The following is a 26,065-nucleotide window of genomic DNA, read 5'->3' as shown; positions in this document are numbered from 1 at the left end:
TATCACTGTGATCAGAGATAAGAAAAATGCAGAATACATGGATTTATATGCTATCATTAACATGCTTGTTTTCATTACTCAAGCCTAGAAACTTATTTCTACTTTAAAACTATTTTCAACAATCACATGAATATGGACGACACCATTCAATCTTAATCACTAGAGTGAACACGACTTGAAATCACCTTTGGAAAATATTCAAATTATTCAAAAACAGAGTAAGTACAGATATGAGGTGTTCTACACCAGTATTACAAACCACCAAAGCTAACTGATAGAACTCAAAGAAAGTAAGCCAATTGATAAAACCAGATAATATCACAAAATATTTCCAATCTTTTCATCTTTGCTGGTGGTCTCATGATACATAGTTTGAGAAATTTACCCCAGTTTCCCAAGAAACAAGAATAGAAGAAAAAAGTTTATCACATTTCTTTAATACACAAACTCCAAGTTGCAATCTGCAGAGCCCCAAACATTATAAGACTATAAGTTTCCTCTGCCACCCAGGCAAAGAACTGCACTTAAGAAAAAAGTGCGTTGACATTTCAGTAATCTTTTCTTGTCAAAATCTGACTCTCGGCTGTTGTATTGCATACCTAATCCAGTTCCTTCTTTCTACACTTAGGATTCCAAGAGAGAAAAGTTTTCTAATTAAAATATATGTCTAAACTACTTCCAAAAAAGATATTAATATTGATATTTTAATATAATATCCCATGATATTTTGCATAAAAAATTGAATTAAGCTGTTTAAAATGAATTAATGTTCAGAGTAGGAGCTAGTATTATTGGGAATTAGAATCTTAAATACAAGACACTATAAAGTCTGTAATATAGTTCTGCCCTCAAGAAGATTTGTTTTTTTTTTTTCTTTTTAAAATTTGCTTCTACTATTTAATCAAATCAGGTTGTGAGTTCTTACTTGGAAAACAATATTATCATTTTTTAAATTAAAGCATTTAATATATTTGATCCTTATTTAATTCTTAGTAAGCACATATCTATGTTCCTACTAGATCCCCCAGATGGTAATATTCATATTTTTAAATTACAAATGAATTTAACACTAATATGCAAAGCTAAAAAAATGAGATTTTTAATTTAACATGCATATGCATAAAAATAGGACTCACTTTGTTTTAGTTATTTTCCTATATTTATATATAAATAGTCCTCCAGAATCAATCCTTTTTCAATAAATATATGACTTGGAACATCTCGGATTCTCTCATAACCCCTTGAAACTGAACTGGAATTTTCTTTTAAAGCTACTATTACCCATGATAGGTGTATATGCGTAATAAGTGTAAAACTAAAAAATATATTTCATTCGTCTTTTCAGAAATCTGCTATATCTGTGACATTATCTGAAACTTTATATTACAGCAGGATATGAACATATTTTACTCCTCTGTGTTTTATAAGGGTTGAATACCTATAATTTTATTTTGCATGAGATAGTGCTCTAATATGCTTTTCAGCTTGCTTTAGCAGCTTAGCTATCTTTTGCTGAAAAATTAAAAATGTCAAAAACGTCTTCTATGATCTTAAACAAACAACTCTATTCTCAAATATAACTTCTAACATAGTTAACCATTCCTTAATAGATGCCAGATTTGAAGATATTTCTTAGGTTTCTCTTTCTGGCAGTATGGTAAAATTCATTGCTCTGAGATTCTCACCTTGTATAGAACACATAAAAACAGTAGATAAAAACCAAAAATATTTTTTAACCAATGAATTGATTGGTGGGAAAAATAAGTATCCCCAAGTCTAGAAACTGAAAGAAAGCAGGACTCTAGAAGGATAAACAAATTCTGAAGATGACATTCACCTTGAATATATCTGCAAAACTATAATAAACCAAGACTTGGTCTTTAAATGGACTCAGCTTTGAATGGGGGTTAGATTACAGAAGCCACATAATCTCTGACTCCGTGAAAGGAAATAAGACTGAGTAGATTAACTACAAACAAACAAAAAACTCAGAGGAGAAGGTGGGTGTATTCTCTGTCCCACACATTTGGACAAACTGAAATGAGGAGGAGAAAATCCACGGGAATTCCTTTACATAAATCTACTTTCACAAAGTTTGGGGCAATACTACATCTATTGTCCAATGAGTCTCAAAGCCAAAATATGTTTTAAGCCTCACTTGGGGTAGAGGCCTGAAAAAAGGATACTATGAAAACAGAATACATAGCTCTGTGAAAATACATTTGAAACTCTAGATGAATTAAACAAAATCCAGCCAAGAAAAAAATCTACGAAAATTGATCCAAAAGTAAACCTGAATATTTCCAAAATCATAAAAGAAATTAAATCAGTATAAAAACATGTACCCACTCATAAACAAAACATCAGGTTTAGTCAGTTTCACAGGTAAATTTTACCAAATATGGATGGGAAAAGGTAATTCTAATTTTATATAAAAGCTTTCAGGAAACAAAAAAGAGATGATACTCTCAAATTGATTATATAAGATTCATTGATTCTAAAACCAGAATATGACACCATAAGATCGCAACTGCCAACTTCACATAGGAACATGGGCAAAAAATAAATTTAGAATGTAAAAATGGAGATATATTATAACTAATTCCTCTTTTATTCCAGGGATGCAAAACAGGTTTGACATTAGAAAATCTGTTAATATAAATCATCAAATGAACAGATTCAATGGGGAAAAAAATCCATATTATTATCAATATTAATTCATAAAAAGAAATCTTGAACTAGAAATAAAAAGAATCTCTACTGATAAAATGTATCTACAGAAAAATCTATAAATATACATAGTTAACAGTGAAATACACCTCTGTTTAACATCATAATGGAGGTTCTAAGATAAAGCAAGGAAAAACAAATGAATTAAAGTAAACAAAATAAAAAAGATTACTTCTGGTCAAGTTGGTAGAGTAGAACACTGTGCTCGCTCCCTCTCCTGAGCACATCAAAATTACAACTAAACTACAGAACAAATAATGTTGAGAACTGCCAAAAGTCTAGATGAACAGAAGTCCTATAACTAAGAATAGAAGAAGCCACTTCAAGACTGGTAGGAGGGGTGAAGATGCAGAACAAGGCTGGTCCAATACCCTCATGCAGCCCTTAATAATTTGGAGGAATATCTCAGTGGTGGAGGACTTTCTAAGGAATGAGGGATCCCAGCCCTACACAAGGCTCTCCAGCCCAGGGTCCCAGTGCTGGAAAAGAAGTCCCCATAACTTCTGGCTATGAAAACCATCAGTGATTGTAGATGAAGACACTGCGGCTGAGTGAAAGGAAGGGCTGCTGGTGTCCCAGGTGATCCTCTTAAAGGGCCCAAACATGGACTTACTGACAGCCTTACTCTCTCTAAGTCCCAGCACCAGGGCAGCAGCTCTGAAAGTGTCAGAGAAGAACTAAACAAAATGGAGACAAGCAATCTACCAAATGTAGAGTTTTAAACATTGGTTACAAGGATGCTCAATGAACTTAGAGGAAGAGTAGATGAACTCAGTAAGAACTTTAACAGAGAGAAAGGAAACATAAAAATGAACATTGAAAATATAAAAAAGAACTAGTCAGAAATCAAGAACCCCATACCTGACATGAAGAATACATTAGAAGGAATCAACAGATTAAATGAAGCAGAGGATCATATCAGCAATTTGGAAGACAAGGAAGTGGAAAACACTCATTCAGAATAGCAAAAAGAAAAAAAGAATCCAAAAAAAATGAGGCTAGTTTAAGGGGCCTCTGGGATAACATCAAGCATATCAACATTAGTAAGGGTACCAGAAGGAGCAGAGAACAAGGAATTGAAAACCTATATGAAGAAATAATGACAGAAACCTCTAACCTGGCAAGAGAAATAGACATAGAAGTTTCAGGAAGCACAGAGAGTCCCAAACAAGATGAACCTAAAGAGGCCCAAAGCAAGACACATCATAATTAAAATGCCAAAGGTTAAAGACTAAGAGAGAATTTTAAAAGCAGCAAGAGTAAAGCAGTTAATTACATTCAAGTAAGCTCTCATAAGATTGTTGGCTGATTTCTCAACAGTAACTTTGCAGGCCAGAAGGAATTGGTGCAAAATATTCAAAGTAATGAAAAGCAAAGACCTATGACCAAGATTACTCTACCCAGCACAGCTATCATTTAGAATCAAAGGACAGATAAAGAGCTTTCTAGATAAGAAAAAGCTAAAGGAGATCAATACCACCAAACTAGTATCACAAGAAATGTTAAAGGCACAGAAGAAAGAAGAAGAAGAAGAAGAAGAAAAGAAGAAGAAGAAGAAGAATAAGGAGGAGGAGGAGGATATGAGGAGGAGGAGGAGGATGAGGAAGACAAAAACTAAGAAGAAACCAAGAAGAAGAAAGAAGAAGGAAGAAGAAGAAGAAGGAGAGAAGGAGGAGGAGGAGGAGGGAGGAGGAGGAAGACTACAAAGAAATGAAGAAGAAGGAAGAAGAAGAAGAGAAGAAGAAGGAGGAGTGAGGAAGAGGAAGGAGGAGGAGAGGAGGAAGAAAGAAGAAGAAGAAGAAGAAGAAGAAGAAGAAGAAGAAGAAGAAGAAGAAGAAGAAGAAGAAGAAGAAGAAGAAGAAGGATCAAAAATATGAATAATAAAATGGCAATCACTACATCAATATCAATAATAACTGTAAATGTAAATGGATTAAATGTTCTCCTCAAGGGACATAGGGTGACTGAATGGATAAGAAAACAAGCCTCACACACATGCTGCCTACAAGAGCCCCACCTGAGATCGAAAGACACATGCAGACTGAAAGCAAAGGGATGGAAAAAAATATATCATGCAAATGGAAACAAACAAACAAACAAAAGCTGGGTAGCAGTATTTATATCAAACAAAATGGACTTTAAAATACAGGCTATATTACAAGAGACAAAGAAGGACACAGCAATTCCACTTCCGATATTTATCTGAAGAAGTCCAAAACATTCATTTGAAAATATGTATACATCCCTTATGTTCATTGCAGCATTGTTTACAATGACCAAGATATGGAAGCAACCTAAATAAGCATCAATGGACAAATAGATAAAGAAGAGGTGGTACATATATACAATGGAATATTACTCAGCTATAACAAAGAATCAAACTTGCCTAGAGGGAATCATGATACGTGAAGTAAGCAGACAGAGCAAGAAAAATGTCATGTGATTTCACTTATATGTAGAATCTAAAAAAAATAAATAAATGAACAAACAAAATAGAAGCAAACTCATTCATACAGACATTTTGATTGTTGCCAGATGGGAGGGGGGCTTGGGGGTGGGTCAAAAAGGGGAATGGATTATGATGTACAAGTTGCCAGTTATAAAAACAGTCACAAGGATATTAAGGTACAGCATGGGGAATATAGTCAATAATACTGTAATAACTATGTGTATAGTATCAGATGAGTACTAGACATCAGGATAATCACTTCATAAATTACATAAATATCCAATCACTATGTTGTACAACTGAAACTAATATATATTGTATGTCAACTATAATTGAAAAATTAAAGAATAAAAAAAACAAATAAGGGGAGGTATGAAGGTAGAACTTCAAAGATACTGGTAATACCTTTTTCTTAAGCTGCTAATGGGTATTTATTTTAGCAGTATTCTTTACATAGTAAAAATATAAAGTGTATGTATGTAAATGTACATATATATTTCTCAATGAGTAATGTATTTGATATATATTTATAAAATAAATGTTAGAGCATTTTAGGAATCAAACATAAAAGCTAATATAGGTATCAGAATAATTTAAATTCATGCTTATTTTAATCATATGCCAGTTTCAATTCCTTTGAAATGTAACCACTGGTAAATATATTCAATCTAAGAGAACACTAATTTTAGACTTGAAAGATTGCAAAAGCCCATAAAGGCTCTAAAAGTTGTTATGGATAACCTCAAAAAACAAGGCCAGCAGGGTGTCACCTGCTTCATTGATAATACACCATCATAGGACCATTTCCACTGAGCCGGTTGTGGTCCGGTATTTTTTTTTTTTTTTTTTTTACCAACAGCCTATTCACAGTCATTAGAGCAAGAACAAAAAAATTATGTACCAGTCCATTCATAGAGGCAAGGAAATCATGCTTCTGAATTTCTGTGAATACACCATCACAACTGAAAAACAATCATGGTTGATTTCAAGAATCAAATGTTTAAATGGGGCCTCAATTTAACAATTGAGCAAATTTACTTTTTAAACTATTTTATTCTAGTTGAGTTGATGAGACATTTTAATTTTATTCCTGTCAGCCCCATTATTTATCTATTTCTTTTTTCTACTCAGAAGAGATGAACCTTTTCGAAATGAAGCAATATAATTTCTTTACCCTATTGAAGCCTGATTCAACCTTGTACTATTTTTCCCTCCTTCATTCTTTACTAGTTCTTTTAGCTACCTAACTACTACAATATCTCTCTGTTAAAAATGAAAATCTGTATTTTATAACTTTTTAATTCAGGCTAGTCAGTCTTAACAATATACTATACTGGTTTCCCTTCCTGACTTAACTGTTAAATTTTATGCATTATATAAAATCTGAACATCTTTTGAAAATTTTCATCTTACTTTAGACATAAAATTTCAAAAACTATCATAAATTTTACTACTTAATTTCAAAGTTAGCTGGTTAATTGCAATTCACCATAAATAAAGAAGACACTCAGAGCTAAACAAAAACTTAGACCACAAAATCCACAATGAATTAGTCAGTTTCACATGACTTAGAGGTTTAGATTTCATTTAAATTATGAGTTGTTTCCTAAATAAAATTATATTCCTTCAACATATTTGTTTCTTGAAATTTGAAACCATGTGAAGTTGAAATAGGAGTATCAATATTACAGAAATCCAGGAAGAAAAAAATTTGTCAAATGCTCCATAGCTGAAACAACTATTTTGTCTCTGTTTTTCTTTATCTGTACGGGCAGTATGTGTTATTTGCACTAGAAGGGGATGAACATTGAATGCCTGGGTAATCACCTTTAGAGTATCAAATATGTGTATCATATATATGTCCTTTATATTGATCGTTCTACATATTTACATTAGAAACGGGCATTAAAAATAAACCAAATATTACTCAGGTATGAGAAAAGATGAAATACTACCATTTACAACAACGTGGATGGATCCTGAGATTATCATACTAAGCAAAATAAATCAGACAGAAAAAGTTGAGGACCATATGATTTCACTTATACGTGGGATATAAAACTGAAAGCAACAAAGGAACAAAAGAAACAGAGATTCATGGACACCGACAACAGTTTAGTGGTTACCAGAGGGAAAAAGGGAAGGGGGAAGGTAAATAAGGGTAAAGAGGGTCAAATATATGGTGATGGAAGGAAATTTAACTTTGGATGCATATGTTTATGCAATATACATATGATGTACTATTGAACTGTATACCTTAAACGTATATGATTTTATTAACCAATGTCACCTCAATAAATTTCATTTAAAAAATGCAAAACAATTTAAATAAACTTCAGCTTCTTAACAAATTTTCCTTGGATTAACCTTGCTTAATTCTTCTTAATTCTTTTTTAAGAAATTATTTTCAAACAATTAGGAATCAAAGGCATATGTTTTTAAAGCAAATTGATATAGTCATATGCTCTATAAAGCAAATTTAAACCATTCTAAAGAAGTAATTTAATTTTTAATAACATAAAAAATTTTAATGTCTTTTAGCATACCAGATATATCACCTATACACTATCATTTTTTTTATGTTTGTGTGCTCACTGGTCTATTTTTCTATAATAACTTTGTTAGTCTGTGCTTGTAACCTTAATTAATAAGGATGTTGGCAAGTAGTTGGTTTTAGATAAGACAAGTGATGAGTTTGAGATGCTGGCAAATCACCCAAGTGGAGAAGTTGCACATAGATATGAGGTCATGGGGAAAATAACTTAAGGATTCAATGACACATTTATTGACCTCATACTGTACATACAGTAGTATTCTAGATTCCATACAGAAAGGCAAATAAAGACAGTCGTTGGACAGAATCTTGATGAATCAATCAATTCAGGGAGGAGGCAAAACCGTAAAAGAGAGAGCTGTGGAAAATGAAAGAAAGTCAAAATTGTGTACTGCCTTGAAAGCTATAAAAGCAGAGACCAATAGTGCCAAATTCTACAGAGAGCTGAAGACACATGGGGATTCAGATGAGGTCAGAGGCCAACAGAGGTAAACATACATTTAACCACTTTATAATGAATTAAGAAATGCTTGTTTCAAGCAAATACTAATCAATATGGTTTATAAAATGTTGTTTTAAACAGAAAAACAGCCCTTTTAAATATTATGTGGCTTGCTCATTAAAGCAGTCCTCAGAGAAAATTTCCTCTTTCCTAAGCACAAAAATGCAAAGAGTCATTGTGAAATCAGTAAACTACAGTAATCAACCATGTCTAGTATTCTCCTGACATTATCAACCACATAATGAGACAGGACTTGTGGTTTACATCATCCAAATCAGCTATCATTTCTCTTCTATCCCAATTTAAACCATAAATTAGCAGCACAGTCACTGTGACAGGCTTTACTCATCATCATTTGCATCCAATCAGTTAATGACTGGCAGCTGTCTACAGGACCTATTACTAAAGAAAGCAGCTTAAAAGCACAACACTTCATGAGGCTTAAAATCATATTCTGTTAAAGCACATGGTAGACTGAAGAAGTCCAAAATCTGCAAAGATTTTCATACAAACTAAAAAAACCTAACTCAATGAAATAACTGTAATCTCAGACAACCTTATGAAAAGACTGGCTTTAAAGAGTTTCTAATCTTTTGCTAGGCTCAAATAACATAATAAAGTAAGAAAAATCTGTCTTAAGGAAGATTACTGCCAGTCTCATAATTTCTAAGAAAGTAACCGTAGACAGAATTATTATTAGCATGTTACAAATAAAAAAGTAAGGAAAGTGGATTTAAAGAGTTTTGCTTTGTATCAAAATGGAAGCATATGTCACAGAAGGCAGTCATGGAATCTAAAACTAATTTCACTACCATTTTCATCCCTCTTATTATGAAGCAAGCCTCACTACACAGTATATCAACAGCTTAATATTTTATACTTTTGCTTTCTTTATGCATGTACACCTTATCTCTAAATAGATTATAAATCCTCTTTAAGGAGAAGGATTATGTTTTAACTTTTATTATTCAATGTATTCATTACTAAATGTGTTTTCTCTAACAGGCACTGTTCTAGTTGCTACATATATGGCATCTTAAAAATGCAAAGATCCCTGCCTTCTTGTGGCTTACATTCTAGTGTATGCTGGAAATATATTCAGACAATAAACACATAAACAAGGAAAATGTGGTATTTCAAATAGTATTAAGTATTATGAAGCACAGGAAGAGAATAGAAAATACTGGATAAGGTGGAGGCAGATGAGCAGTTGCGATTTTTAAAAGGGTAGCCAATTTTCCATAAAGCAACTTACTTATAATGCAACATTTAACCAAAGTCCTAAAGGAGGTGACAGAGACAGAGGTGAGAACATCCTAGGAAACACATTCCATGAAGAAGCAATTACAAATGCAAAAGCTCTGAGGTAGGAGTTTACATGGCATACAGAAGACCCATCAAAGGGGCCTGGTGGAAGTATGGGGTCAAGTCTGTGCTTTTCCTCTGAGACAAATGGGGAGTCAGTGAAGACCTGGGAGCAGTGAATACCAGACTCTGGTGTTTCAAAAGGATCATTAGGGCTGCTATTTAAATGTAGCCTCTAAGTGATATAAAAATGAAAGCAGGGCTTCAGCTCGTGACATATAAAGATGTTGGAAGCTGTCACTCTCATCTTTACAATAAGAAAAAACTAAACAAATAAAAAATCAATGACTTTTCTTATAACCAGCAGTGAACTTAGGTCACAGGGCAAACCATCACCCTAAAATCTGGAGAGACAAATTCAGAATCACAGCAGAGATATGATTACCCAGAGCAGAAGTTGTTAATTATTAAAAAAAATTAACTGATAATTTTGAAGAGTACCCTGGAAGCTGAATGCAGACTAGCTTAACAGTGAGAAACTCATAGAGGCCACAGTAAATTTAGAAGCCTCTACACTTTTGTGGGGTTTGCCTCCATGGGCACCACCAGGTTATCACTTTGAAAAGCCAAGAAAGATGCCGCCCTGGCTCTTGTAGTGGGAGGGGAAGAATAAACCTTTTTAAATGCAGTAGTCCTCCCTTTTCCGGGGGATACATTTCAAGATCCCTAGTGGATGTCTGAGACCATGGATAGTACAAAACCCTGTACAGGCATGTGTACCTAAGAATGGGATACATTCTGAGAAAGGCATCGTTAGGCAATTTTTTCTTGTACAAACATCAGAGAATACACTTACTCAAACCTATACGATGGGCAATGCAGTAGGTTTGATTACACCAGATAATCACAAAAATGTGAGTAATGCATCATATTAGGACTTAATGACAGCTACTATCTCACTAGAATACAAATTTTTCAGCTCCATTATAATCTTTGAAGACACTGTCATATATGCAGTCTGTCATCGACAGAAATGCCATTATGTGTTATGTGGTGTATGATTACATATATGTTATTTCCTATCTGTACATGTCTATGACAAAGTTTAATTTATAAATTAGGCAAGTAAGAGATTAACAACAATAACTGATAAAATAGAACAATTATAACAATATATTGTAATGAAAGTTATGTGCATACAGTCTCTCTCTCTCTCTCCTTCTCTCCTTCCCTCCCTCACTCTCTCCCTCCTTCCCTCTCTCCTTGACAACAGATCCCATAACTGAGACAAGGTAAGTAGGGTATACTTTAAGTCCGCACTTAATGTAGTCCACAGGTTCTTGAAAACAGAGACTTTAGGCAAAATGACGTATAAGGAAACCAATTTTACCATAGGCTAATTGATATAAACAAGAGTTAAGTACCTATGGAATATTTCTGGTCACAAAAACCTCACTAAACCTCTAAATAAAGACTTAAAACATGTCTGATATTAAACATTCAAATAAATGTGAGCTAGACATACATTTAAGAAAGATTAATAAAAACAAGTAAGAGAATTAGTTTCCAACCCACTTATTCCAGTTCAGGGTGGCAGGTGGCCTGAGCCTCTTCTACAGCAGCTCAGGCGAAAGGTGGGAACCCGTCCTGGACAGGACGCCCTTCATCGCAGAGTGCACTCACACGCACCGCACTCACACTGACTGGGACCATTTAGACACACCAATGAATCTAACATGCACATCTTTGGGATGTGGGAGGAAATGGGGATATCCAGAGAAAACTCACGCAGACATGGGGAGAATGTGTAAATTCTACACAGACAGTGGCCCACTCTGGGAACTGATTTTTTTTTTCTCATCAATGTTAGGACCAAATGCTATCATTCAAGGACCTGCTGTACAGCACGAATAAACTGCACAAAGAAATCATTCATGTCCCAGCCAGGACAGTACAGACAGCCTGAGGTTTCCTCACACTATTCAGAATGGCACTCCATTTAACTTATGAACTGTTTATTTCTGGAGTTTTCTTTATAACATGTTCAGATCAAGTCGACCCTGGGTAACTGAACGCACAGAAAGCAAAACCTCTGATAAGGGGGAACAGCTGAATGCCCTGATTTTTTCCATAACAAAGGTCTACTCTCCAGGGGAAAGACCCTACCAAAGCCTTGGGCTGAGGAGGAAGGGCGTTCCTCTCATTCCAAACCCCTCTCAACTGGAAGGAGAGATAGAGAAAACTAATAAATATTCAGGAAGGCAATAGCTCAGAGACACTAGAATTTAATCATAAAATAATTGAACTTCCCCTCCCCCCACCCCGACACACATATTTTAACAACATACCAACAAGACTCTGGTGTAATAATGGGATTACAGAGGAAAGAGATGCAAAATACAGACTCTGAGTCTTTAGGGAAGTCTAAGTCTGGAGAGATCAGAACAAGGACACCAGGAAAATTTGATGCCTCTACCACCTACAACTACAGCAAACATTAAATACAGACTAATTCCTAGCCAGATTAACACAAAACCTCACAGTAAGCCTATTTACCTCAATTCCTATTGTTAGGAAGCAAGTCAGATATGACTACAGTGGGAACAAGGAATAGGGGCACAGCCTAGAGACCGTCTAAAGAACACCCCAATAATCAAACAAAATGATCTCACTTGCCAATCACCTAGGAATGCCTTTGGAACCACTCACTACAGCCCAAATATAATGCAGACATTCCCACTTCTGGGTCTTTTTTTGCCCTTTGTGGCCTTTTGTGGCTTTCGTGGCCTTTTTGTGGCCCCTTTGTTTTGGTTATTGTGGTTACAGCACTCTGTTACAGCTCTTCGCTGGGACCATGTGCCTCCTTGGGGCATGCTTTGTCTTTCTAAAACATACTTTTAATAAATCTTTTCTAAATCTCACTGACCTGTGATTCTTCACTGCATCAGTGAGGAAGAACAGGAAAAATGCTAACTACACTTCTGAGCCATCTTACCCCTCTCCCTTCCCCAGCTGTTGGGGCAACACCAATCTCCAATTGTCCCAAAGGTACCACTATTACCCAATATATCTTGTCAGTTTCAACAAAACATTACAAGGCATGATAAAAGGCAGAAAATAGAAGCAGGGAGATCAGGTCACATTTTTTAGTAATAATCTGATGAAAGAAGAAATTGTCTTGGGCCATGGTGGTAGTAGTGGAGGTTGTAAAAAGTCCTCAAGTTTTGGGTGCATTTTTGAAGGCAGAGCAGAGAGAATTTGCTAATGAAATAGATGTAGGATGTGAAAGAGAAAGGGGAAGTATGGATTACTCCAAAGTGTTGACCAGAGCTGCTGGGACAATGGAGTTGCCATAAAATGAGATGGTAAAGGCTCCAGGTAAAGCAGTTGGCTGGAGTACAGTGGTTTAAGAATTCAATTTTTGATATCTCAAATGACTTCTAATACTGGTCAGTTGTGTATTCATTTATCTAATAATATTTTGAGTGCCTAAGTACTAGAGCATTTCTTGTTAAGAAAAAGACATAGACCTATATTGAAAATCAAGTAAATGTTTTAGTAATCATTTCACTGAGTGAATGAATAAGTGAACATACGATCGAGTAAATGGATAACTGAACAAATGATCAAACATGTCACCAAAATAACTTAATCAGACTCATAATCATAACTGTCAACAGTAATAGTATGTAATGCTGGAAAATATCTAGTTTACAAAATGTTTTCACGTACTTCGGGACAGCAAGTGACACTTGACTCCAGTATCTGAGTACCTCCCCTCCCTTTCTTCCAGAGTAGTAAAATTTGTCTGGGTACTTGGCTTCCCGGAATAAAGAGATCACGTCTCAGCCTTCCTTGAAGCTTGATGTGGCTAATAGTCTGTGAGCGAACATGGGGTGTGCAATATCTGTGATATGCTCTTAAAGAGAATGAGTACACCCACCATTTGCCCTTTTCTGTCCTTTTTCCTCTTAGCTGAAGTGCTGATGTGATAATGAGCCATTTTGGACCATACAGACAGGGTGACACTACTGACATGGCAAGAGAACAAAGGAGAAGGAGCTTGGATCCTGAAAACCCATGGCGCCATCTTATCTGCTCTGGGCTGCACATACTTAGACTGCTACATGAAAAAATAAAGCTTCTATCTTATTTAAGTCACTGTTATCATGGTTCTTTGTTACAGTAGCTTAAAACTCAACCGATACATTTAATAAATCCTCAGAACAACCCTGTGATGCAAATAGTATGTTGATTTTTTTTTTCTTTTAATTCCTTACTATTTATCTGTTTTAAACAGCAGGAAAATAAACTGGCAACATAGACTTCTTTAATATACTTAAATCACCAATGAAGAAAACCTGAAAAGCATTCTGTGAGAACTGATTGCAACAATTTTAACAGCAAGAGCTAGGTTCAAGCATTCAATAACTTTTGTAGCACTCTACCTAAAAGCCACATGGTGAAGATTTTTTCAGAACTGAGGAATTATATGCTATGCACTAGCTCAATTTTAATGTTTCTAGTCCCATTAAAATCCCTGCAATCTATTACACCTTAAAGGTACCAAGAATTAGTTCCTTGGCTTAAAGATAGGTATAGTTGCTCACTATATTCTTGATTTAATTGGCAATCAGATAAGGATGCCAGAGTTGCTTCTGGGGTATCTAGATCTTTCAATATATATCATGATACATATCAGCAGTCATTCCATACATTGGAACACTTTCTTACTTTTCGTATCTGAATACTAGTATAGAATTGTGTTGGAAAAAGTAGAAAAAGACCAGTTTAAATTCTATGCAAGCAAACATAATTTAAGGGATAACTAAAAAATGACTTATGAAGAACAAGACTATTTGGCACTATTTACTAGTAAATATTTCTGCAGTTAAAATGTAAACTTATTTTTATTCAATTGCTTACTAGTTTCCATCATCAAAGTAATTTCCTAAACCAGGTAAATACACTAAAATAGTTTTTTACTATTCATTTATGCTTTAAAGGAAACTACTTTATACTCAGGCTATAGATTCTGAGATTTGCTAAAATAACTTTAGAAATCAAAAACAACAAAAAGTATGATCAATCTTTTCATTGTACAGTGAAAAGTTTATTGCCCCAAGTGCTAACTACTTGGCAACACCCCGATTATTTAGCCTCTGCAAAGCTAAGGGTGACTCACACTTGCATGTGTACACAATGACACCTAGAGACATGACTCCAAGATTCAGAGGTAGCCTTACCTCCAAATCTGTTAAAGATGTCAACGTTAAGTCTTGTGGTATTTTCTCAGGCAATGCTCAGAAAACAGAAGAGCAAAAGTATACTTAAGGGGTATAACTTGACTTTTATTACACGATGAAAGAGATAAATGTCCATATCAGTATTTTAAAATGTGGAAAGCAAGCGTTTTTCTAAGCTCTTATGATCGTCAATATATTCACATAACAGGAGTTCTAATTCCTCTGGACAAACACAGCCAAGAACAGAGGGAAGGGCTTCCCTATTCCAAATATGGAATATGCTGATATGTCTCTAAAACTGTACTGCTCATTTCTTAAAAAGTAAAAAGAGCAAGATATGGGTATTGCATAAAAGGACCTCTTCTTCCTTAATACTGTGTTTTAAGGCAAAAAGCAAAGACAGAAAAAGGCAGAAAGAATAAATTGTCTAGGCAAAAGCATAAGATAAATCATTACCTTTCGCTGGGTTTACTTTTATCCCTGACCTGTACAGCATCTCCTCATTCTGCCAGTCTCCATTCCTGATTACAGTCTTGAGTCCATAGAAAACAATTAAGGTAGCTGTAGCATAAAAAATCAAGCTCTTGAGAAACCGTTTTTGGACTTTGACATAAAGGGCTCTGGCACCCACTGTAATGAGGAGACAGAAGCCCATACTAGGAATATATAATACTCGCTCTGCAATTACAAAGCCAACATAAAAAAACAGGTTCGTGGCAGGAACAAAGGGTATTATTAACAAAGATAAAGACAGAACAACAATGTTCTCGGTAGAAGGAAGTTGTGTTCTCTGTGATACATTATTTTTAATGCCATTTTCCACTTTGGATGCAAAGCTGGACTTAATTTCTGAGTTCCGATATTCCGCATCTGAATGGCAGCTATGTCCATTTGCATTCTGCTTGCCATTTGTTACAAATTTCCCATCGCATTCTCTTTCCATGCTTGGGCTCTTCAAACCATAGTAGGCAAGGAGGAGGAGTCCAATATAGAAGGCCACAGTGTGTAGGTTTCTCCAATCACAAATTGTTTTGACCAGAGGCACAGCATCCATTGACCAGTCAAAACTGAGGGTATCTGGGCAGAGCAACAGCCAGAGGTTCTTGGTTGGTAGGTAAAAGAAGGTGAGCGTGCGAGCCAGGAAGCTATCCGAGTCAGCAGCTGGGTTGTCAGAGTTGGAAAAGCTTGGTGGTTTATTTCCCATCCAGTACAAACGGGCACCCAAAAGGGAAGTTCCCCAGAAAGTTAACAGACTAATGCTGAGGAAAAGAGACAAGTTCTTTCCCTGAAACCAAAAGAGAGGGGGAGAAAATTAAGATCATTATTAATAAAGCATGAGAACACTTCACTAAGCATGTTGAGATGAAATATATTTTTAAATGGACAGTTAAAAACAGAATTAGGTCTCAAATATATGGCTATATTTTTATCTCCTTTTAAAGATGTTTAGGGAAATTTTAACCTGAAAAAAATTGACTGGAATTCTACTTTGTATATAACTTTTGATGAGTATCTTTTCTTCTCATTCCTTTTTTAAAGTCCAATAACCAAAGCATCAATTTTCTGACCTCTACAAAATAGGTTGAATATATTTCATCTTGGAATTAGCATCAGGTCAAAATGGGATTGTTAGGTAGCTAGTCAGACGTGAATGACAGGGAGAACAAAGGAATAGGGGCCCAGCCTAGAGACTGCCCAAAGAACACCCCAGTGGTAGTAGAATTCTGGCTATGCATTTGTGCACTAGGCAAAGTTATATAGCAGCCAATTGTCAATCAAAATGACCTCACTTGCCAATCACCTAAGAACCACCCATCGCAGCCCAGCTATAACGCAGACATTCCTACTTCTGGGCCCTTTTGTGCTGGTTATCCTGGTTGTTGTTACTGTGCTCTGTAACAGCTCTTCACTGAAACCGTGTGCCTCTCTGGGGCATGCTTTGTCTTTCTAAAATATACCTTTAATAAATCTTTTCTAAATCTCACTGGCCTGTGATTCTTCATTGCATCAATGAGGAAGAACCAAGGAAAAATGCTAACTACACTTCTGCACTGTTATCCCTCTCCTCCCCCATGCTTCTGAGGAGATGCCAGATTTCACATCACCCCAGTGGTAACAAGATCAAAATGTAAAAATACTTTGCACTCTGCATGGGTTATAGTAGGCATCTAGTAAGACCTAGCAACTGTCTTTTTCATTGTATAGTTTAGATTCTGGGGAAAAAGAAAGAGCGATCATGATAATATATATATATTAATGATATATATATATATATATATATATATATATATATATATATATATATGGTTTATGATAGTATTCTGCTCAGCTCTAAAGTAGGAATAGCATTTAGCTATGTCTATGTCATTCCTTATTTCATTGTCTTGAATCTCCTTGCAGAATTTATAAACCAGGCTCTCATCTGCTACCCCATGCTGCCACTGACATCAGTGATATCAAACATTTCATAATACTCCTCATGAATCCAAAATTGTTTATGTTGATGACAACTTTAAAAAAATAAAATGACTTTAATGAACTTAACTATTTTAAGAGAAAGATAGAAAATTGTGCAAGAAAGGCAAAAGGGCATCCCTGTTAATGACGGTGTTCTGGCAAACTTTCAATCTGAACAGAAATTTAGTGGCCTCGAACAATCTAAGTCTTGAAGAAGCAGTGGGGGAGAGAGAGGGATGGACACCATATCTCAACCTTAATGCTTCGCTGGTAATGTGATCTCTTACTATATACATTCTGGCCTTGCATAGAACCTTCTTACTCAATGACATTCTGAATGGTGCTTGGAACCATTTAAAAAACAATCCATAGAAGGCAACAAAAGCAAAAATAAACAAGTGGAAATATGTTAAACTAAAAAGCCTTTGCAAAGCATAGGAAACCATTAACAAAATGAAAGGTAATCTAAGCAATGGAGAAAATATTTGCAAATCATGTACCTGATAAGGGGTTAATATATTCTAAATACATAAAAAACTCATACAATTCAATTGAAAAAACAAATCCAATTACAAAATGGGCAGAGGGTCTAAACAGACATTTTTCCAAAAAAGATACACACATGGCCAATAGGTACATGAAAAGATGCTCGACATCACTAATTATAAGGGAAATGCAAATCAATACCACAACCAGATATCACCTCACACATGTTATATTGGCTATTATCAACAGCAAACGGATGGAAATTATGAACAATTTTAAGAGGTGGGATTGTTCATTAGTATCAGATCACAGTAATGCTAAATTTTCAGAATTAACTACCTCAGTATTTTAAAAATATTTGTGGCAGACCTCTGCTAAAAATTAATTCTTGTAATGCTACATGGAATTTTTAATGGTAGGAGGAGTAATATGTTCAGTCATCACCAATTTTTCACTTTCAGCCTCTCTTAGAAAAATGATATGGTTCAAAGCGTTTTTATCATCTAAAAATACCTATGCAAACCATTACCTTGGCTCCTCTGAAATTCTACACAGCGAAGTCCTTAAAATTTCTAGATTATAGAAAAAAAAATTGAAGCCATATAAAACCAAATGTTAAAAGCTGCAATAACTTAATGGATCAATCACATTATTGAGTATTCTTAGATTAAAGAAGGAAGAAACATATCATTTGGGAAAAGTAAATGAGAAAAGATACCATGGATAAAGAAGATTGAATTAGAGAAATAATTCAATTTCAAATTTGTACCAAAAGTCCATTTTCAAAGAGTAACTAAAAGCCTTTCTATTACAATATCTTCTGGTGGGACTGAGTGGAGAGGAGGAAAGAAAGAAAGAAGCATTACAAAAATAGTAATAATCAGGCAAGAAGAAAAGCAAAGCAGTAAAAGAACTGCATAGGGAGGGAAATATAACCAGGCCTCTTTGCTAGTCATGAAACTCCAGAATAAGTCAGCTTTAATAATTACAGAATTCTATTTTATTTCTAAAGACAGAAATGGCATAATAAGACAAAACTACCTTATTCATTAATTTTTTAACAAAAGCATCTTTAGTAATTTATTAAATTTTAATAAATTATTACCCAAATAAGACACTGCGATCTAAGATGTTAATAAAATAGGATTCTAGTGTTTATGATGCTGGGAGAATATTTAAATACAATAAAATGTAAAATAAAGATGTAAGTAATAAAAACTATTCAGTGATAAATATTATATAAAAAGTCTAAATGCTGAGAAAATGACAAAAATAAAAAAGCATAAGTGAAAACAAAATGTTAGTATTAATTTATGTAGTACTTTACATTTAAAACATTTTCATAGACAGTCTCCCATTTAAACAACTGACATAACTAAGATCAAAAGACACTAAATTCCAAAGTGATATGCTCATTCTAACTTAACAGTAAAGTCTGTAAGGGCTAAATAAATAACAAAATTCAAGGAAAACTAAACTAACAAGTAAAAGAAAACTGATATGAAAATATTTAAAGTGGAAGAGCCTAATGATTAGCTACCACTTTTTAAATATCAGTCTAAATTTAAAATCATAACTTTTAAGTCACTTTAATGCTTTCCTCCAGAATTGTGGTATATGTATCACACATAAAAATAGGATTTTGATAAAACCAAATCTCTCTTCTAGCTTTATGCACCGATTCTTTGGAAATGGCCTTAAAAATAAGGTAAAAGAAAAGAAAGCATGGAAAAGTTTTTATTAATTAATTTTCGTTCCTATGCTCTGATTTATGGATTAAATCAAATTAACAAATTTGTACTGAGCTATAGCTGGAAGCCAAATGATAATACAATTAGCCTCAGCATTTGTTTGTTCTTGGCTTGTGTATCGAATTGATTCAGCATAGGTATTTCTGAGATAAGGCATGAGAGTTCTGAGGAGTTGCCACCATAGACTTGAAAGTTAAAACTAGTGAAAATCCATACAGAAGATGAGAATTCAAAGGCAAGAAAATTTAAACATGATCTGAGTATAACCTTTGACTGGGAACATTAAAAAATGTTTGCAATTTAATAGCAAAAACATAATCAATTTAGTCAACATATCATTAAGGCTGCTATAGGTGGCAGGAACTCTACTATGTACTGGATATACATACACCTGTAAGAAGAGAGATAAGAGACCCTGTGTTCTTGGAACTTCATATGTTCTATCCCATCTTAGAAAAACACTTCATGAGGAGAATCAAAGTGCCTCACAAGATAGTTTTCAAACCTACAGGACCATCGATATCATTTGTAAGCTTTTAAAAATATCGATACCCTGGTCTGACTAAAATCTCCACAGGGGACTCTAATGCAGCAGAAGCTGAGAATCATTGCAAACTTGTACAAGCCTAATTCATGGTACTGACACTAAAAATACTGTTGGCCTATGGCTTTCATTTCATGAAGTTTTAAAGCATATTTTCCTCATTCTAAATGAATAAACCATAATGAAACATAAATAATGCTTTCTTCCAGTCTCAGGGACAAATTGAATTTGTAATATAATAAGTGAGTGTCACGAAGGTCAGGCTACGAAGGAATTGAGATCTTGTAATAAGGAGAATTCAGAGCTGACATATTCAAGCCTGTTGCACTATACAGAAGACAGAGGATTTGTTCTCAGAAAAAAAAAAAATTAGTCTCCTAAACATGAATCACACAAGGCACATAGTTCAACAGAACAAACAGATTCAAAATATAGACAGGAAATTCAGGGGAAAAGACAATAAAAATATTTGAAAAAATGCTCAATCTCATTCACTAATAAAAATGAAAATTAAATTGAAAAAATACATTTCAAATGAATCTAAGTGGAAATTTTTTTAAAAAATATTCACAAATTGTGTTGAAACAAGAACTGTCATATAATGGGAAAATATAAATTATACAGTTTTGGTGGAAAATTTGGAAGTATTTTTTAAAAATTAATTTGCATTCTCTATTATTTGGTAATCCGGATTTAGTTACATACTCTCTCACAAAACCTCTTAGATATAAATACAAGGATATCTAATTCACCATTGTTTATAAAAGCAAAACTAAGAAAATAGTTAATAACTTCAATAGAGCAATATGGAAATAAACCATGGTATACCCATATCATTGACTCCATAAAGCAACTAAAAGGAAAAAATACACATAAACTATATGTATATTATATAGAGAAATACATTTATATATACTGACATGAAAAATATTATTAAGACAAATGAAGCAAATCAAATCATTGATTATATGGTAACGTGACTAACAAAAAACCAAGCAAAATATACATATTATAAAATCATACCGGTCATTCAGGAAAAAATAATACATATTTTTCACAAATACCTAACACATATACATGTAAAGTCTTTTTTTTTTCCAAGTCTAGATATAATTACACCAAGCATGAGATGATGAAATCTCTAAGGTAGTGGACGGAGATGAATAGATGAGTAAGAGACAAAGGTGGCTTCAAATTTATGAGTGGGTTCTGTTTATTCACAGCCCCTAAAAATTTATTGAAAGAAAACTAAAAGGTTTGATAATCTGATCTGCCTAAATCTACCTTTTTTAGGTTAAAAAAAAATTTTTGAAACAAATATACAAAGAATGTCATCATATTTAAATTCTGGTTACGGGCACATAAGGATCTGGTGTGTTCATTCCTATAGATTTTTATATTCAGTATTTACTATAGTTATTATTTTATAATTATTACATTTTTCAACATTAGAAAATACTTCCCCATGTCCCAATTCAATCAACCTAAAATTATTTTGTGATCCTTACCTTAATTTTGTTAGAAAATCTTTAATTTCACAAGAAAATTACATAAAAACGTAATGCACATCAGTTGGGATACAAAATTATGATATTATCCAAAACTGCTCTTCTGGATCTGGGATATAACTGACACATTTTTGAATCCACAGAGGTTACTACAGAGCCTGATACTGGTAAGTACAGTCATGCGCCACATATGACATTTCACTCAATGACAGCCCACACATGTGATGGTGGTCCCATAAGATTTTAAAGGACCTGAAATATTGTAGTGATGCTGGTGTAAACAAATCTGCATTACCAGTCATATAAAATTATAACACAAACAATTATTGCAGCACATAATACTTGATAATGTTAATGAACAACTATGGTACAGTACTTAGTACAGTACTGAATGCAGTATTCTGTGCAGTACGAACCTGCTGTACAGGTTTGTAACTCAGGAGCAATAACCTATACCACACAGCCTAGGTTTGTGTCAGTGCACTCTATAATATTCACTCAATAACAAAGGTACCTAATGACACATTTCTGAGAACATATCCTGGTGGTTAAGCAGCACGTGACTATATTCACATAAATGATTCTTCGACTTTTACCCTCACCAAAAGACAGTTTCTAGCTATCATTATCTCACATATTTTTAAATCTTTTTATAATAAATCCTTGCTCCTAATTCCTACAAAGGCTCATATATTTAATAATGAGGCCATTTAAAAATAATTTGGTTGTCATCATATACAGAAACTTGGCCTTGTCACCTTTATATCACATTTTTCTGCCTCTCTCCATTCCTCTCCATGAAAAGTATACATAAAAGCAATGATATATGTCCTGGAAGAACATTTTCCTGACTACAACCTCATTATAAAAGTAAAATTAGAAATAGGAAAATCATTGCATTCCTTAAAAAAAAATTCTCACCAGACACATTTCATGTCAATTATTGAATGGACAGGGTTCTTTTATAATTCACTATTTACAAAATAATATAAATCTGCTTTATGAAAGTCTAATTTTTCTAAAAATATAAATGTTTTTCATCTTTTTAAAAGTTCTTTAACATAAAAAGGGAAATCAATTCTAATCTCCATTTTATTGAAAAAAACTATATATTTCTAATTACAAAATCTGAGAGGAATTTTTTGTAAATGTCAGATGTAGGAAATCACTGGATGCAAATCAGCTAAGAATGTAATGTTCGCGGTTGACAATTTTATCTCGTCTTAGGATACATGAATGGATTAGAAGAATGTAGCTATTAGTTAATCAGCAAATAATGTGAAATTTATCAAAAAACATCAAAATCATTCCCAACATCACCTGAAATATGAAGTCAAAGCTAATGAGAAGACTCTGTAATATTAATTAGTGGTGATGCCTTTAAAGAAGCCCTGTAGTGATTTATTTTCATCTTCAAAGACTTTGACTAAAGAAATAATGTGAGAGAGAAAAGCAAAAACCAACTATAACATTTCCCCTCTCTATTATTCAAGAAAAACTGCCATTCATGATAGCAGCTTTAGTATTGTCTTCTGATCTCATGTTTTGTGGGGTACAATGGGAACTAAAAAGGAATATTTTAGACTTGACGAAAGAAAACTGTAAACATTTTGGCTTAGAGTATTAAAACCATCATGAAATTTACTTTTTGGCAAACTAATGAAAATAAATTACTTAAGCAGAAGGCTCATTTAATTCCAAATTAAGCCCTTGGCAATGATGGTAGAGTTGTAATAATAAAGTAGATAAAAATCAGTATCTGAAAGTTATAAGAATAACTAAGACAAAAGGCTATCCAGACATAACAAAATTCTAGCATCTTCTATTTTATATTCACCATACATCTTTGAAGTCATAAGCCTTCCTCATATTAATATAGGATTTCTCCTAGCTGCCTTCCTTTCCAAAACAGTTCTCATTGCAGACTCACCCTTGAACATGAATATAAAGACATACTTTTCCGAATTTGTGACAAGAATGAGTGCATGGGTAAAGGATGATTAGTAATTGTTTCTAGAAACTAGTCATGTGCTTAATCAAAGTTTTGCCATAATCAAGTTGCCAGGGTACTTCTGTTTCACTTCAAAGAGAAAATAGCTTCCCTTATTAATAATTACCCTCAATATAAGATTAGAAACTTTTTTCCACATCAACTAACAAACAAAATAAAATAATTTTAATGTTTGCTATTTTGAAAGCTATAAAAAAGTTCAATGGATGGACATAGCTAGTCTTTGTGAGGAAAAATTTAAAGATTAAGGGCATAAAAAATATAGTACTGAGACATTCAGCACTTTCAATGATAAGGAATTCTTTATTCAAGCTGACTCCATAATACTTTACGTTGAGTTCAAACTTCCATCAGGAAGCATTCCTACATACCCAGATAAACATTTAACAACTTTATAATCGGGTATAGATCAAATTTCATTGATGGAAATGTACAAATTTTTTTTAGACCATATTAACATTTACCAGTAAGGTTTTCATCAAGGGAGAATATGGTTATATAAAAATCCAAAGAGTGTCAAAGCATATTTCATGTATTTGATATAATGAATGTCACATGATATTTATCCAAAGTTTAAAATCAAACATATTAGGGTTGATTTGATAATAAAAGGTCACCAGAAGTTTTTCTCATTTCAAATACAATCACAACTACTAGCCTATTTGAAATTCCTCATAATCTTTATTCATACCTATGATACCAGATGACACTGGTAAAAAAAAAAAAAAAAAACATTTTATATAGAATACTAAAAATGTAAATTAAAAAGAAGAAATGTAAGGTGACCATTTATCCTTCTTCATTTAATCGTACTTGAAGGATATTCTTCTTAATTTTACTTAAAAGTTTGTTTTATTTATTCTTTAAATGGTGTTAATGTTCACATCTTGCTGTCTAATACCACTTTCCAATAAAAAGAACCAGGGTTCCTTGGAGAAACAGACTGATTTTAGGGCTGGGACAGAAAATGTACAAGATGAACCTGGAGCACTTATAAGTACTAGAAAGTGAGGAAGTGCTCAAAATGTACACACACACACACACACACACACACACACACACACACACACACAGCTGAAGTGTCAAAAGGACATAGGATGCTGCCTAAAGAGCTCTCGAAGGCCAAAGTTCGGATAATTTGAATATCAAAATTAGTAAAGTAGTACCAAATTATAACCTAATGTATAAATCCATATAGATAAATGATATAACAAACAAATAAGTGAGAATGAAAAGATAACTCCCCCCCATTGCAGAAATCCAAATAATCTATATATATACTACACCTTCAAAGAAGGAAAGCACAATTCCCCACTCCATAAATGTGGGCCATGCATAGTAACTTCCTCTCAAAGTACACAGTATGGAAAGGACAGAAGGTGGAGGGATTAATGTTACAGCGCAGAAACATGAAAAATATCATCTCAGGCCAGGTTATTAAAATCAATATTAACAGTGATAAGTCATGCTAATATAGTGTATTCTTGATATTTTACTATGAAAAAGTCATTTCACCTGTGTTCCTCCTCTCAAAACCCACAAAAATCTAATCATGAGAAAAACATCTGGCAAATTCCAATGAAGAATATTTCACAAAATATCTACCTAGAAATTCTTAAAACTGTGAAGGTTATCAAAAACACAATCTAAAAAATAAAGTCTATTTAGAGTGGTTGTTACTAGAATAAAAGCTTTAGAAACCAAGAGAAATTAAATAGATGGGTTTTGACAGATCAATATCTGAAAGTTTCAAGCAAAGAAATATAGTCGGCCTCTATATCCATGGGTTTCACATCCTAACCAATCACAGATCAAAATTTTCAGGGGGGGAAAAAAAAAATGCCAGAAAGCTCCAAAAAGCAAAACCTGAATTTGCCATGCACCAAGCACTACACTAAATCCACACAAATAAAGTGATATACAGGCATACTCTGCTGTAACCTATTTGCAAATATAGGTTGCATTCAAATACTAAGACATTTTATATAAGGAACTTGAGCATCCGCGGATTCTAGTATCCATGGAGATTCTGGAACCAATCCCATGGATACTGAGGGATGATTGTACTAATAATTAAAAATTAACACCAATTAACATAAATGCATATTAACATAAGTGCATATTAACATTTTAACTGCCTTTCAAATTAATCCAAAAAGATGGAACAACCGAATAAAGTAAAATTCAGGTTAAATGACCACAGTTGTTTAGAAGTATTGTATAAAAAGATGACATATTGATTTCAAATTGGTTTTCATCTGACACTCTAGAGCATTTGTAGTATACATACTATAAATCCCCAAATCAGTAAAATATCAAGGGAAGGATGCTTCTAAACCCACTGCTATGGTATTTTTGTTGGCATGGTGACTCATTCTTCCTCATTAAGATAACATGGGGAAATCGAGCAGTTAGCAATTTCTTGTGTACCCATGGCAAGCTTCTTCTAGAACTAAAAGAAATTGAAGTACCCAAAGAGTTCAATTACTAGAACTGCAAGGGGTATGCCACAGCCCCTAACC

The 26,065-nt window shown here is 33.8% G+C and overlaps 1 protein-coding gene across 4 annotated transcripts in view; it reads right to left on the bottom strand.

The window, feature by feature from the left end:
- The window catches only part of TMTC2 (transmembrane O-mannosyltransferase targeting cadherins 2), a 346,015-nt gene that overhangs the window by 156,826 nt on the left and 163,124 nt on the right, over positions 1-26,065 (bottom strand). For all 4 annotated transcript variants that reach the window (XM_039868970.1, XM_039868969.1, XM_039868971.1 and 1 more), the window contains one exon: positions 15,243-16,071. In XM_039868970.1, the coding sequence (XP_039724904.1) occupies positions 15,243-16,071 (829 nt within the window). The remainder of the gene's footprint in view (positions 1-15,242; positions 16,072-26,065) is intronic.

Source organism: Pteropus medius, unplaced genomic scaffold (genome assembly GCF_902729225.1).
Source record: "Pteropus medius unplaced genomic scaffold, Ma_sr-lr_union100, whole genome shotgun sequence".
Taxonomy (NCBI): domain Eukaryota; kingdom Metazoa; phylum Chordata; class Mammalia; order Chiroptera; family Pteropodidae; genus Pteropus; species Pteropus medius.
Note: the sequence above shows the minus strand (reverse complement) of the source record. Positions and strands in the feature narration are given on the sequence as shown.